This window comes from Rhinichthys klamathensis, unplaced genomic scaffold (assembly GCF_029890125.1).
Source record: "Rhinichthys klamathensis goyatoka isolate OS25496 unplaced genomic scaffold, OSU_Roscu_1.1 h1tg000011l_1, whole genome shotgun sequence".
Lineage (NCBI taxonomy): Eukaryota > Metazoa > Chordata > Actinopteri > Cypriniformes > Leuciscidae > Rhinichthys > Rhinichthys klamathensis.
This window is the reverse complement of record NW_026606564.1, coordinates 19,088,453-19,104,366: the sequence shown is the minus strand read 5'-3', so window position 1 is coordinate 19,104,366 and position 15,914 is coordinate 19,088,453. Positions and strand designations below refer to the sequence as shown.

Here is a 15,914-nt window from a genome sequence, read left to right as displayed (position 1 = left end):
GTATACAAGAATCAAAAGTTTAAACTAAAACACTTTATACTCAATATCTCACAATGTGTCTAAATTCACATTATATTTCTGCAAACATTTTCACCGTAGTATTTTGTGATGTGGTCAAATAATGCTTACGAAGATGATGTGACTTTACAGAATAAAGGAGATGGTCCTCACTGCAGAACACGAAATCCAGGGGGAGGAGTTGGATCCAGATCCAACTCCTCCCACCTTACATATACCTAAACCTACCCATCTCCACCCCCTGATCCTTAAACCCACCCCTTAACCTACCAATCTCCACCCCTTAAATCTGGATCCAACTCCGCCCCCTGGATCTCGTGTCTGCAGTGAGGTGCTACTGGTAGGGCTGTAGTCCTGCGCAGTGATTAGTCGACTAAAAAAAAAACAAAAAAAAAAACGCGATGTTTTCATTTAAAAATTTTTAACAATTGTCATAGAGCATTTATAAAACAACAACGAAAAAACATAAAAAAAATACCTAAAACTATAATAATAATACAATTCTTTGAAAATTAAGTGATTTTTTTTTAACTGCAAAAAGTGAGGTGCACTGTCTGTAACAGTCACAATCGCGCACCTGACCACACCACACGCTACAAAAAAATATAACTGCTATCTGCCACAATGAAAAATCCTAACAAAAGCTCTCGTTTATACAGGCTGTATTCTTCTTTACTTTCAAAGCTATGGGTTAACTTTTGTCCAGCCGATCTAGGAGTTTTAAAACAAACACACAAAAAAAACCAAAGAGCCTAAAAACAATCCTAATAATAATAGGCTGTATTGTAGGACCGCATATAGGTTTATTTTCGTTTTGTTACATTATTTAGGCTATTTTCAAATGTGTCAAGTGTACAAATAAAAACAAAAACATATCAAGAAAACACAATCTATTGAGTCAGCATGATAAAGCCGTTAAAGGGAGTGCTCACGTCTTTTGCGCGCTCAAGTTCGATTTCAAATGTAGGCGCGCGGTGTGCGCGCTCATGATGGAAGCAACGCGGTCGCGGTGCGACGCGCTCTTTTTTTCCACGCCGCATCGAGATAAAAACATATACAAGCCCGTAGGCAGGGGGGGTTCGGGTGGTTCGAACGAACCCCCCTCACTGCCAAAGGTCCAGAATTTAAGTCGTTAAAAAAAAAAAATTTTTTATGTGATTATTGTCATCATTGTTTTAATCAGTGCTTGTGACAAATATTCTTGGTTGCTGTTTCAAATTAATATGATTATTGTGTAGCTGGACGTGTGTGTGTGCGCCGCGCGTGCAGTTCAGAGAGAGTTCTCGCAATACACTTTTCAAACCAACGGTGAAGAAGCATCGCATCTGAATGATAGGGCTGGGGATCGAGTCCAAAAAGAATCGATTCCGAGGCGTTGGGAATTGAGAGTCGATTCCAAAGGTTCAAAATGCAATGGTTGGAATCGATTCCGGGGAATGATCTTACTCGTTGTAGTTTAGGACAAGTAATAAATCTGATTTATGAAATCAATCGACAAAAACAATCCAATTAACTTTTAAGTTATTAAATTCAAGTTCACGCAAACGTTTCCGTCTGCTGCGGCTGTCTGTCATTCATTCTCCATTCAGCGTTCAAACAGCGCGTTGCGTTCGGTTACGACAGTCAACATGATGAAACTCCCTCCAAGATGATTCACTGTTACTATTATTAGGCTATACTTGATCTGTAGATAAAGCTCTATGGTTTCGCATAAAATGACTATATTGCTGGACTGCATTGCTGTATCTTAACCATGTTCCTTTGTTAGAACACAGGAGAGCACTATCATTCTTCACGCGCACAGTAACTGACATTTAAAACTGTTAAAAGAAAAGGCTCAATAAACTATTTTATAGATAGACGGCAAAAAATGCATCTCAAAATGCATCAGATTGATGCTTTAAAATATGGAATATTTAAAATTTTCTCACGGGGGAGCATGCCCCCGGACCACCCTAGAGGGGTAATATCCTTCTCACCTGGGGGAGGAGTTATATATATATTATATATATACTGTATATGTATTTTTTATTTATTTTTTTATTAAAAGGATTTCTAGATTTTGTCCACTCAATAGACTACAATATAATAGCCATATAAACGTAGAGTAATTATAATAATAAAATATTTTAGGTGCATCAAAAAGCGTGCTCATTAACCAGCAGACAAGCTAATCCAGCACAAATTAGTGCATAAAAGGTCACCAAAATTAAGTATTTGAACCTCATAATTAAATACAAAAGGAGGAAAAAAACTGCAAAAATGTCCACTTTTTGAAAAAAAGAACCCCCCCTTTCAATAGGCTGGCTACGGACCTGATATAGTGTATAAAAACCGAAACAAGTAGCGTTCTAACTGAATGAATACAGCTGAACAATAGGTTACTGTCGTAACCCCGGTTCTCTGAAACATCGAGTGGAGAGATCCACCTATGGGAAGGGCATCCGTACCTGACCTCTGCAGAAGCATCCAATTGCACCAAGTCTGGCTAACAGACAGAAGCGCGCAGCCAATGCCAGGTGAGGCCACACCCCCTTACCTACGGGCATATCACAGCTGGGCGCGCTGCTATTCCTCAGTCAGTATATTCGCTTCTCGTGCGGCAAGCGGGGCAAGGCTGGTGGATCTCTCCACTCGATGTTTCAGAGAACCGGGGTTACGACAGTAACCTATTGTTCTCTTTCATCATCTCGTTTCGAGATCCACCTATGGGAGAGACATGGACAGCTCCCCGATTGCCCAATACACTCACAGTGAGGTTCTGAAGGCCAGAGAAGGACGGTCACCTCAGAGAGGCGGTGCCTGACACGTCCCACAAACATGACCCTGCAAGTTTTCCGCCACGCTAACTGCTGTGGACAAGCAGGGCATGAAACATGCATGAGACACATACATGATAATGGCCCCCGCACCACCAATGCACATAGCTAAACCCAAGAAGGAATGCGAATGCTTGGTGACAGGAATGAACATGGCCAGCCGGCCCATTCACTCCTCGTTGGTTAACCAAACGGGGCTGTGGGAAAGGGCTAAGAGGACCCTACCCCTAGGACCGAGTGTGCCACCGAAGTTCTGGTGACATCCAACCGGTAGTAACGCTCAAAGGTATGAGGAGAGGCCCAGCTGGCCGCGGAGCAGATGTCCTGCAGTGGCACTCCCCTGAACAAAGCCCAAGAGGCGGCTAAGCCCCTTGTGGAATGAGCTCTGATGCCCCTTAGGGCAGCACTCCCTTTGCTTCATAAGCCATAGTATAGCGTCCACAAGCCAATGTGAGAGGCATTGCTTTGAAATGGGACTCCCCTTGTGCAGGGGAGCCCTAGAAACAAAGAGCTGGTCGCTCTTGCGGGAAGCACTGGTCCTGGTCATTATGCTTGCAGAGCACGGACGGGACACAGAGCATTCAGCCCCTGATCCAAAGGGTGGAGGGTGAAAAGCGGATAGCTCCAAAACCTCCGACGTGAACGCAGGGAAGCATTTCGGCATGAAGGCCGGGTTAGGCTTAAGGAAAACCTTATCTCCACTTAGGGAGAATTTGGCGCACGAGGGGTGAACCGAGAGTGCATGTAGCTCACTGACCCGTTTAGCAGATGCCAAGGCCGAGAGCAAAGCTGTCTTGAGGGACAGCAGCTTAAGGGAAATACTCCCCAGAGGCTCAAAAGGATACAGAGACCGCGCTTCCAGCACCATGGAGAGGTCCCACTCTGGGACAGATACAACAGATCTCCTGATGACCAGCAAAGAGCGGCGTGCACCCTCCATAAATCTGCGGGTTAGAGGGTGCTGCCTGACGGTGGAGCCCCAAAACCCACATGACAGGCTGAAATCGCAGCCAGGTAGACCTTAATAGTGGAAAAGGACCTGCCTCTTTCCATGAGGTCTTGCAGGAAACACAAAATATCAGGCACCGAGCACTGATAAGATGTGAAACCACGCCCATCATACCACCCTTCGAACACTTGCCACTTACAGCCATATAGGGATCGCGCGGAAACGGCCCTGGCCTTCTGAGTAGTGGCGATTACACGCGGCGGGAGCCCCAGTGCATTTTGGTTCGTCCTCTCACGGGCCAGGCCCAGAGAGCCACCCTGTCCGGGTGGGGGTGGTAAATCTCCCCGTTGGCTTGGGACAGTATGTCCGTGCGAGGGGGGAGGCGCCATGGCTCGGCGTATAACAGAGGGATTATCTCTGCCAGCCATGGGGCTTTGGGCCACCTGGGTGCTATTAGAGTGAGAGACAGGCCGTGCTCTCTCACCCTGGCCAGAGTGAAAATTATCAGGCACAGGGGAGGAAAAGCATACAACAGCACTTTGGGCCATGGGTGGGCCAGTGCGTCTGCCCCGAGGGGCGCGTCCATGTCCTTCAGCGAGAAGAACATAGGACAATGGTGATTTTCGCGCGAGGCGAAAAGATCTACGGCTGCCTGTCCCATCTCATCCATAACCTCTCCACTATCTGCGGGTGAAGACGCCAATCCCCGTGGATTGGGTTTCCCCTCGATAGCAGATCCGCGCCTCTGTTCCGAATGCCCGGGACATGAGTCACGCGTAATGACAGAAAAACCTGTCTGCTCCACACCAAAAGCCTGTAAGCTAGAGCGTGGAGTTTTGACGAGCGCATGCCACCCTGACGGTTGATATAAGCCACTACCGTGGTATTATCGCACCGTACTAGAACAGGATGTCCCTGCAGGCAAGGCAGAAAATGATTCAGAGCTTTCCAAATAGTAAAAGCTCTAAATAGTTAATGTGCGCTGAACGTAGTCTGCTCAGCCACAGACCGTTCACCGTTCTGCCTTCCTGGGTGGTTCCCCAGCCTGTTAAGGACGCATCTGTCGTCAAAACTTTTCGCATCGTACCGTCCCGAGGGGGGGGGTTCCCCGTGCGTAAAAGTTCTCACTCACCCAAAGGCGCAAGGCCGCCGAGCAGGCGCGCGTCATCGTTACCGAGCGGCAAAGATCGCAAATCGGGCTGAAATGTAGTGTACAAAACCCATTTCGTGAACGTTCTCATTCTCAGGAGACCAATGGCACAACTTGGATAGATGAAGCCATGAGATCCTGCAGCCTGAGGCATGTGCGATATTGTACTCTCGCCCCTTCACTGAACTGAGACAGACAGTCCATCAGCGAGCGAACGCGCTCTTGAGAGAGACGCGCTCGCATGGAGACTGAGTTCAATTCCAAGCCCAGGAAAATGACATTCTGACTGGGAGTCAGATTGTTTTCGCTCGCATTCACCTTGAACCCGAGGGATGTGATGTACGCGAGCACCCGGCCGGTGCCCAGCGACACCTTCTCCTTTGATTTGGCTATGATGAGCCAGTAAGTCAGAATTCTCAGCCCTGATAGTCTCAGGGGCGCCACGCCCACCTCCACACACAGACAGAAAGTTCGGGGACTCAAATTGCACCCGAACGGAAGAACTGTGAATTCGTAACAAACGCCTTGGTAGGCGAAACGAAGATATTTCCTGTGTGGAGGGTAGATGCTTATGTGAAAGAAAGCATCTTTCAGATCGACTGATGTGAACCAGTCGTTCTGCTTTATGGCACAGGCGAGAGAGGCTTGTGTCACATTCTGAAATTGAATTTCCTCAAATGTTTGTTCAACACTCGAAGGTCCAATATAGGGCGGGGGGGCGCCACGCCTTTTGGAACATGAAAATACCAGGAATAAAAACCATGGTTTATCAGATTGGGTGGCACCATCTGAATCGCTCCCTTGTTAGGAGGGAGGAAATTTCCTCTTTCAGAATGTGTGTGGCGTTTTCTTCTGTGTGAGAAGAGAGAACGCCGTTGAAATGCGGAGGTTTTATTGCAAACTGCAGCTTGTAACCCTGGGTTACAGTACGCAAAAACCCACTCGGGCGCTGAAACGGCTTGCCAAGCCGCTTTGTGACTCGCGAGCGCCCCCGCTCGGGCCGGAGCGGAGCTGTATGGGCCCAGCTGGTTCATTTGTGATGCAAAGGCGCCATCTAGTGGGAACACTAGAGGCAACATGCAGGGGTTTGGAGGGATTTCCTCTCTCTGCAGTGAGAAGTTTTCTTTGCGGAGAGAGGTCTCCTCTCCAAAACGAATTAATTTGATTCGTAGCTTTGTGTGTTTTGTGTTGGGCAAACACTGGGGCCAAAGCCTTTATTGACAGAGTGAGGGAAACATAGTGTGGTGTCCACTGTACTGAACTTTCCCTCACAAGGTGTCCCCAAAAGTGGGAAAAACACATATCTCCTGAACACATGAACTGGGCAGTCTCAAGTGCAGGCAGAAAAATAATATCCGCGGAGAGAGATACTCTCTCTGTAACGGATTTATTTAATGCGTTTTTTTTTTTTTTTTTTAAGTGTTATTTAGTTATGTGTGTGTTTTGTGTTGGGGAACACAGGGGCCTTACACACACAACGTCCACTAAAAACACATCGGCTGGACAGCCGCAACTGAGCTGTGTGAGCCCAGTTGGTTGATTTATGAGGCAATGGCGACCTCTTGTGGACGGACTCAGGGCGACATGCATGGGATCAGAGAGATTTGCTCTCTATGTTGCCGCTGGCAGATATATAAATCTGCACGAATTCATTTGATTCGTTTATTAAATGTGTTGTTTAGTAATGTGTGTGTTTGTGTTGGGAAACACTGGGGCCGAAGCCTTTAATAACTGGGTGAGGGGAACCAAGTGCGTGCGGTGTGGTAACACTGCTATGTACTTTTCCTCACGACAGCCCCCTCCCCCGTAACTTGTTGTTGTGGGGGGGAGGGGGACACACACACACAACGTCCACTAACATGCGGGCTGGGCAGCCACGCGAGGGGATTAACCGACCGTAGGTGGGAGACCCTGTTAGTTAACGTTACTCCCAATGGTCGAACAACAGGCAGGCCGCTTGCGTTCGGGACCGCCTTCCTAGGAAGGCATACATTGAAAACCTCAACACGTAATCGTAACAAATCAAGGCCCGTGAGACCGTGTTAACAGTCTAGCGGGACGCTCCGGCCGTTCAGACTGGGCGGTGGTCCCAGCGTTTACCCGTCGTACATATTCCTATCCTGGTCGGTGGCGCTCTGTGGAGCTGGCCACACAATGTTGAAACGAACGGCCGCTCGCTCACAAACTTCCAGGAGGATGGACGGAGGCAAAGCCGCGTGAACGCTAGCCTAGGGAACGCTAAAAGGACCGCGTCATCCCCGTCGCCGGAACCGACCGGTTCGTCAACGAGAGTGAGGTTTTCCCGCGAAGATGTCCTCTTCAGGGAATGCGGATTGGGCTGATGTCAGCTCAAATATTTTAGAGAGGTGGCGCTCCGGGAGTCCCCCGGTAGCGCGTCATCATCACCGTGTCTCTCCTCCGAGTCAGAAAGGCCGAGCACGGCGCGCTGTGTCGTGCAACTAAAAGCCGGCTTGGTAAAAGTTAGCTACATGGGCAGCAATTACAATGACCGCAATTCCCCGGGTTCTCCAAAGCTTGAGCGTGTTAAGCCCAAGCAGACCGCGCAGAACGAGAGGGTCCTTATAGCGGCGTTGAGAGCACCACACGCGGCCGGGCAGGCTCGTCGTGCTAGGCTGTTCCCCGGGGGAAGCGGCTGTTTAGACGGTCACATAGCCATGGGCGGGCCAGCGGTGAAGAACTCGGAAAAATCCGTGGCGGGCAGCCATGTAAAGGAGGAGCAGGTGAAGGACAGCGAGAGCTCGGGCGGCTCCGGATGCAAAAAACACAGCGGATAGGCTGAAGAAACGACTGTCACTCACGTCTGGCGGAGGCTGATCTGGCGATATGTCCTCCTGAAGACTCGAAAGTGAGCAGCGTAACGTTAATCCAACCGAACTGTGTCAATGCAGAGATCGCGAGAAGCGAATGTCAACTGAGGAATAGCAGCGCGCCCAGCTGTGATATGCCCGTAGGTAAGGGGGTGTGGCCTCACCTGGCATTGGCTGCGCGCTTCTGTCTGTTAGCCAGACTTGGTGCAATTGGATGCTTCTGCAGAGGTCAGGTACGGATGCCCTTCCCATAGGTGGATCTCGAAACGAGATGATGAAAGAGAACTACCTATCCCTTACTGAGCATGAAGCAGCAGTGCAGCCAGCCGTGCGAACCGAGTGTTCTATGTGTGTGCGCTAAACTGTGGCGCTGTTACAAAATAGCCTAAATTAAAGCATTTAAAGTTGGGGATAAACCATAGGCTAATTATATTTAGAATGCAGTAATATATAACTGCTTATAAAGGAATAAATATCAAGGAGTAAATCATTGAAAATTTCTTTCTATTGGTAAAAAAAAAAAATGCAACTGGTCAACCAATAAGAATGTCAGTCGACCAAGACGGCATCGACTAAATTTGACAGCCCTAGCTACTGGAATAAAGAGTCTCTTATTTTCTTCATTCTCTCTCTCTCTCTCTCTCTCTCTCTCTGCTAATGTAGGTTAAGCTGGTGTTATATGACAGATGAAGGTTGTTCTGATGTGACTTCAGCTCTGAAATCAAACCCGTCACACCTGAGAGAGCTGGACCTGAGCTGGAATAAACTAGGAGACTCTGGAGTGAAAAACCTCAGTGATCTACTGATGAACCCACAATTCAAGCTGGAGAAACTACAGTTAGTGTCATTATACTGTACAGCAATTACAGTGTGTCTGAAGTTTATTTATTTGAAGACAGCAGGGCTTATGTTTCATTGGTTATAGCAGTGCACTTTCTGGGTTTCCCTATTGCTCACATTTTTATGTGTTTTTTTATCTAGATAGTAATTGTTTAATTCCCAACATCTGATACAATGTACTGATTGTGTACATGCAGAAATGTGCCTTTTCTACAGAGAATAAATAAGAGATAAGTCTTTTTAAAAATGAAAGAGAAGAAACAGTGTCTTCCAGCGCACAGAACTAGTGTGACTGGGTTTTAAAACAGACTATTGAAAACGTCTCAGGTTACGACTGTAACCGTAGTTCCCTGAGAAAGGGAACGAGACGATGCGTCACTTGACGCCTTGGGAACGCCCCCAGCGTGCATGCGTCTGAGCATCAATGTCAACTAGTCCAATGGAAAGAATGAGCGTCACGGGCGGGTGACGTCATGACCAGGAAGGGATAAAGGCTCACCCGGTGAAACGCGGCATTAGCTTCAAAAAGTCGAAGCAAGCCGATCACAGGGAAGCAGGAAGTATGGCAGGGTGACGCATCGTCTCGTTCCCTTTCTCAGGGAACTACGGTTACAGTCGTAACCTGAGACGTTCCCTTTCGAGGGAACTCTCGATGCGTCACTTGACGCCTTGGGAACGAGAATACCCAAAACGCCAGAATTCCAAGTACCTGAGTGTCAGTCTGTTGAAACTAAGCACTAAGCACCTGAGAACCTGGGGCAGCATCCAGGTCTAAGCTGTAAAACCTAACGAATGTGAGCGGTGAGGACCAGCCTGCCGCATCACAAACGTCTTGAAGAGAAACTCCAAATAGTAAGGCTTTAGAGGCCGCCATACCCCTCGTAGAATGAGCTCTGACCGCCAAAGGACACGGCAGGTCAGAGTACTCGTATGCAAGTGAAATAGCCTCAACTATCCACTTACTAACCGTCTGTTTAGAAGCAGGAAGACCCTTCTTAGGTGATCCAAAGCAAATAAATAACTGGTCGGACTTCCTCATTGACGATGTCCGATGAACATAAGTATCCAGTGCTCGCACTGGACACAAGAGGTTCAGCCTTTCCTGGTCCGCAGATGTAAAAGGAGGAGGACAGAAAGCCTGCAGCACAATAGGCCTCGGAGTCAAGGTCGGCACCTTAGGGACGTATCCCTGTTTTGGATATAAGAATGCCTTGACCATCCCCGGTGCAAACTCAAGGCAAGTGGGGGAAACCGAAAGGGCCTGAAGGTCTCCAACTCTCTTAAGGGACGAAATAGCTAGCAGAAAAATAGTCTTAAAGGTAAGAAACTTCTCTGAAACCGAATCTAAGGGCTCGAATGGAGCCCTAGACAGGCCTTCTAGTACTAAAGCAAGATCCCAAGCTGGCACCCTAGTGCGAGTTGCAGGCCTTAGCCTCAAAGTGCCACGAAGGAAACGTGTAATCAGGGGGTCTCGACCCAACGATGTACCCCCCACCAGGGCGTGGTAAGCCGCAATGGCCGCCACGTAGACCTTGAGCGTGGAAGGACATAGACCTGACGTAAAGCGCTCCTGCAGGAACTCGAGTACTGTGTTCACAGAACAGTTAACTGGATCCCACTGATGTCGGTGACACCATACAGAAAAAACTCTCCATTTAAGCGCATATAGTTTCCTAGTAGCTGGAGCTCTGGAGCTTAGAATGGTCTCAGCAGCCTCAGCTGAGAGACCACTCTCTATGAGTTGGGCCCCCTCAGAGGCCAAACCCACAGGTTCCAAATTTCTGGTCGAGGGTGAAATATTGTGCCCCCGGCCTGAGACAGAAGGTCTCTCCTGATCGGGATCTCCAAGGGAGGACCGTCTAAGAGATGGATCAGGTCCGCAAACCAGATCCGACTCGGCCAGCGTGGTGCTACTAGCAGTAGGCTTATTCCGTACTGGCGGACTCGTTCCAGAACTCCTGGGAGCAGAGCAACAGGGGGAAATGCGTACAGACGTAGCCTCGGCCACGTCTGCACCATAGCATCCAGCCCCAGGGGGGCTGGGTGAGTAAGGGAGAACCAAAGTGGACAGTGCGTCGTATGCTGAGACGCAAACAGATCCACCTCTGCTTGGCCGTAAAACTCCCAAATTTTCTCCACCGCCTCGGGGTGGAGTCTCCAGTCCCCTGGCCTCAGCTCCTGCCTCGACAGGATGTCTGCCCCAATATTCTGGTCCCCAGGAATATACACTGCCCTCAGGGAGAGTACCTTCCCCAGAGACCACAGGAGGATCTGGTGCGCCAGCTTGCAAAGCGGACGCGACCGCAGACCCCCCTGACGGTTCAGATAAGAGACCACCGATGTGTTGTCTGTACGGACGAGCACATGATGGCCCCTCAGGTCTGGGAGGAATTGCTTCAACGCATTGAAGACGGCCATCATCTCCAGGCAATTTATGTGCCAAGAAAGATGATGACTCCTCCACCGACCCTGAACCGAGCGGCCTTCCATTACCGCTCCCCAGCCGGTGAGGGAAGCATCTGTCGAGATCGTAACTCGATGGCAGAGAGCTCCCAACACCGGACCCTGGGTTAAGAACCAATGTTTTCTCCATATAACCAAGGCACGAAGGCATCGCCGCGTGATCTTGATCATACGAAGTGGGTTTCCCCTCGGGGAGAACCCTCTGGTCCTGAGCCACCACTGCAAAGGTCTCATGTACAGCAGGCCAAAAGGAATCACGTTGGACGCTGCCGCCAAAAGACCCAACAGTCTCTCGAACTGTTTTACAGTGCGTGACTGGCCTAGCTTTAGCTCTTTGGTGGCTGTCAGGATAGCAGCTACACGAACGGGCGATAGAGTGGCCCGCATCGTCACTGAATCCCATACCACACCAAGGAAAGTGGTTCTCTGTACTGGAGAAAGCACACTTTTCTTGGCATTGAGCCTCAACCCCAACATCTGCATATGAGCGAGAACGACACCTCGGTGCCGAACCGCCAACTGCTCTGATTCCGCTAGAATCAGCCAGTCGTCGATGTAGTTCAGAATACGTATGCCCTGAAGCCTGAGAGGGGCTAGAGCTGCATCCACGCATTTCGTGAACGTGCGGGGTGATAAAGCTAGACCGAAAGGAAGAACCCGATATTGGTATTCTTTGCCCCCGAAAGAAAACCTTAGGAACTTCCTGTGCTGAGGGAGGATGGAGACATGGAAGTAAGCGTCCTTCAGATCTATCGTGACAAACCAGTCCTCGGATCTGATTTGAGTCACGATCTGCTTGAGTGTCAGCATCTTGAACTTGAGTTTCTGTACTGAACGATTTAACAGACGAAGATCTAAAATGGGACGCAACCCTCCATCCTTTTTTGGAACAATGAAATAACGGCTGTAAAAACCCGACTCTCTGTCGGGTGAGTACACCTGTTCTATAGCTTCCTTTGCTAACAGGGCCTTTACCTCTTGCTCCATTACCAGAGCCTGCTCGGGATGCACCACTGTGGGCACCGCCCCGTTGTAACGAGGAGGACGAGAACCAAACTGGATTCTGTATCCTTTCTCTACAATCTGCAGGACCCAACGAGAAATATTCGGCAGAAGCTTCCACGCTGCCAGAAAATTTACTAAGGGAACCAGCCTCTCGAGGCTGGTCTCTGGTGTTATCGAGACGGCTAATTCCGGAGCCTGAAACATAATGGCAGGAACTACCTGAACTGGCCGCTCTAAGGCCCCCCTCAGAGGGCGCGAAACCGATGCTGTGCCGCAGCATAGCATCAGCGACTCGCTGGAGACCGCTGCGCCCTGAAGCACCGAGGGTGGCAGGGTTGGCAGAACGGTCTCGTGAGGACCCCGAAATGGAACGGGCACCGTATAATGAGGTGTACACCGCTCCACTTCGGTCGGGGCTGTCCTCACAGGCCTGATGCATGAACATCAGGACCTTTTTTTTTTAACCGAAGCCTTCTTCGCCTGAAGAACGGTCCTCAGATCCGGCTTCGACTTAGAAGACTTCGGTTGAGAGGGTTGCGTCCGTCTCCAGTCTCTACGTGGAGGTGCACGAGACGCAACACTCTCTTTCTGATGCACACGATATGATGAGCTCGACGGCTGGGGCTGCTCACGCCCAGCAGCCCCAGGGGGCTGGACCCGGCGAGGGATAAACTTTTTAAAAACGTCAGCTTGTTTCTTTGACTCCTGAAATCTCTCGACGACCGCGTGGACTGCGTCGCCGAAGAGACCAGAAGGTTCAAGCGGAGCATCTAATAAAAAAGCTCGATCTTTTTCTTTAATTTCAGACAGATTTAACCATAAATGTCTCTCAGTAGCTACCAAGGCTGCCATAGACCGCTCAATTGCTCTGGCGGTCTCCTTAGTAGCCCTGAGAGAAAGATCGGTAGCCCGACGAAGTTCACGAATATCGTCATGACTGACTCCCTCACTACTATCCAGATCCCCCAGCAGGTCAGCTTGATAAGCCTGGAGCTCTGCCATAGTATGCAGACATGCTCCAGCTTGACCTGCTGCCGTATAAGCTTTACCCACTAACACCGAAGTGGCTTTGAGCGGTCTAGTGGGCAAAGCCGAGGCTTTCAGAGACGATGCGGGACCAGGGGAAAGATAACTGGCTAAATTCTCTTCCGCCTGGGGCATCGCCTCATAACCATACTCTTTCAGCCCTCTTATTCTCGAATAAGTGTTAACTTGAGGGCTGAAAAGACGTGATGAGTAAGGTTTATTCCACGATTTAGATATTTCATTGTGCAAATCGGGAAAAAATGGAAGCCCTCGTGGTGGAGATAATGTGGTGGAAGATAAAAAGCGCTCATCTAATTTGCTTTTAGGACGAGCGCCCTTCTTCTCAGATGGCCATTCAATATTTAATTTCTCTACAGCCCGCGACATAACATCCACCAGCTCATCATATGCTGGGGAAATAAATTGTGAATCTCTTTCCCCCATGTGTGTGCTTTCACTCTCCAAACTCATCGCATCAACCTCCTCGGAGGAAGAGCAATAAAGTAATGGAGGGCTCTCTCCCCGGGCGGAAGAAACCGCAGAGCGTGCTTCCGACACCGGGGGGAGAGCGTTGGATCTCTCGGGTAAGGAAGGAGAAAGAGCCCTCGGACCCGTCTCCAACCCCTCCGAAAGTTCCTTTTGCGATCCCCAGGAATGCAATCTCCGCGCTGCCTCAGCAGCGCGGAGCATCTAATAAAATCAGGACCCGCAGGGTCCTGATCCCTGCGGATCGCGAGCCTGCCCACTCTCTTTATCAAAGAGTGACAGGCGAGAGCGGAGCATGCGAAGCGGTAACATCTCACAATGCTGGCACTCAGCCCCCTCGAAGGCTGAGACCGCATGCTCCACTCCCAAACAAACGACACAAAGCTCGTGTGTGTCCCCACCCGTTAAATAACGCGGGCAGGGAGAAGCACACTGTTTGTACACTTGTTTAGTTTCCATCCTTTTCCGCAACAGACAACAGTAAATAGACAGAGACAAAATGACACAGATCGCTTTTGCTGAGACACAGAAGCTAATGCCGCGTTTCACCGGGTGAGCCTTTATCCCTTCCTGGTCATGACGTCACCCGCCCGTGACGCTCATTCTTTCCATTGGACTAGTTGACATTGATGCTCAGACGCATGCACGCTGGGGGCGTTCCCAAGGCGTCAAGTGACGCATCGAGAGTTCCCTCGAAAGGGAACTAAATGCTGCTGTAGCTCTTCAATAAGATGATCATCATAGATGTGAACTATTGTTATTTCTCTGTCTTCAGTCTGAATGGATGCCGTATTACAGAGAAACAGAGTCTCATCCTGACTTTAGCTCTGAAATCAAACCCGTCACACCTGAGAGAGCTGGACCTGACCGGGAATAATCTAGGAAACACAGGAGTGAAGCGCTTATGTGCCGTACTGAAGGATTCACACTGTAAACTGGAGAGATTGAGGTCAGTCACATTCACATACAAGAATCAAAATGCTTAAAATCACTTCAACTGTTTAAACTAGAACACATTAACATTATATTTGTACAAACATTTTCACCTTAGTATTTTGTGATCTGATGAAATAAAGATGAAGATCTCTCTTCCTCTGTCTGTTTTATTTGCTGATGAAGATGATGTGACTTTACAGAATAAAGAGTCTCTTATTTTCTTCATTTTCTCTCTCTCTCTCTCTCTCTCTCTCTCTCTCTCTCTCTCTCTCTCTCTCTCTCTCTCTCTCTCTCTCTCTCTCTCTCTCTCTCTCTCTCTCTCTCTCTCTCTCTCTCTCTCTCTCTCTCTCTCTCTCTCTCTCTCTCTCTGCTAATGTAGGTTAAGATGCTGTGATATGACAGATGAAGGTTGTTCTGATGTGACTTCAGCTCTGAAATCAAACCCGTCACACCTGAGAGAGCTGGACCTGAGCAGGAATAAACTAGGAGACTCTGGAGTGAAAAACCTCAGTGATCTACTGATGAACCCACAATTCAAGCTGGAGAAACTACAGTTAGTGTCATTATACTGTACAGCAATTACAGTGTGACTGAAGTTTATTTATTTGAAGACAGCAGGGCTTATGTTTCATTGGTTATAGCAGTGCACTTTCTGGGTTTTTAAACTAAAACACTTTATTCTCAATATCTGACAGTGAGTCTGAGTTCACATTATATTTGTGTAAAATTCTTCACATTCATGATTTGTTTGTAAGATAATCTGTTTTCCTCTGTTTGTGTCTCTCTAGTCTATATGGCTGTGGCATTACAGATGTTTCTTCTTTAACTCAGTCTTTGACTAACTCAAAAGCACTGCAGTTTTTAAAAGAGCTTGATCTGAGTTACAATAAGATAGGAGACTCAAAGCAGCGGCTCAGAGACGAGCTACGAGACTCAAACTGTGACCTGAGGTGAGGAAACATCACTGAGATATTAAAGAGATCTTCATTTACCTCTGATATGTGAACAAACCTTTCAAACATTCCTGAAAGGAAATTATCATTAAGCTTTATTGCAACAAAGGGTTTGTGTGAGAACATAATGTGAAGTTATTGAAATGTTTAACACTAAGGAGGAAAGAGAAGAAAAGCTCACTGTCACAGCTTTATACATCAACACCTGCTTTATGAACTGTGTCAGTAGAAGTGAATCATTTCAGTGTGAAAACAGACTTGGTCAGATTGTAGGAAACGCTGCACTCCTGCTAAAATCAGTGCAGTTCCAGCTTCAGCTCACAGCGTCCAGCTCACATGAGCAATGTCTCTGTCTCTAGTGTGTTTTACTGTGACAAGCAACACGTCACACTACTCTACACTTACTTTACTCTCAGTTATTTACTAAGAGCCTACAAACAT

At 48.5% G+C, this 15,914-nt stretch overlaps 1 protein-coding gene across 1 annotated transcript; it reads left to right on the top strand.

Moving 5' to 3' along the window:
- The first annotated feature begins 8,424 nt into the window (after positions 1 to 8,424).
- On the top strand, positions 8,425 to 15,148 carry LOC130100589 (ribonuclease inhibitor-like). The gene is made up of 2 exons (XM_056266099.1): positions 8,425 to 8,601; positions 14,900 to 15,148. Exons 1-2 carry the CDS (start codon positions 8,444 to 8,446, stop codon positions 15,108 to 15,110), a joined length of 369 nt encoding a protein of 122 aa, XP_056122074.1. The 5' UTR covers positions 8,425 to 8,443; the 3' UTR covers positions 15,111 to 15,148.
- The last annotated feature ends 766 nt before the right edge of the window (positions 15,149 to 15,914 follow it).

Coding starts and splice junctions, on each gene's coding strand:
- LOC130100589 (XM_056266099.1), top strand. CDS start 8,444: ATGACAGATGAAGGTTGTTCTGATGTGACTTCAGCTCTGAAATCAAAC. Junction 8,602..14,899: donor TTCAAGCTGGAGAAACTACA/GTTAGTGTCATT, acceptor CTGCTAATGTAG/GTTAAGATGCTGTGATATGA.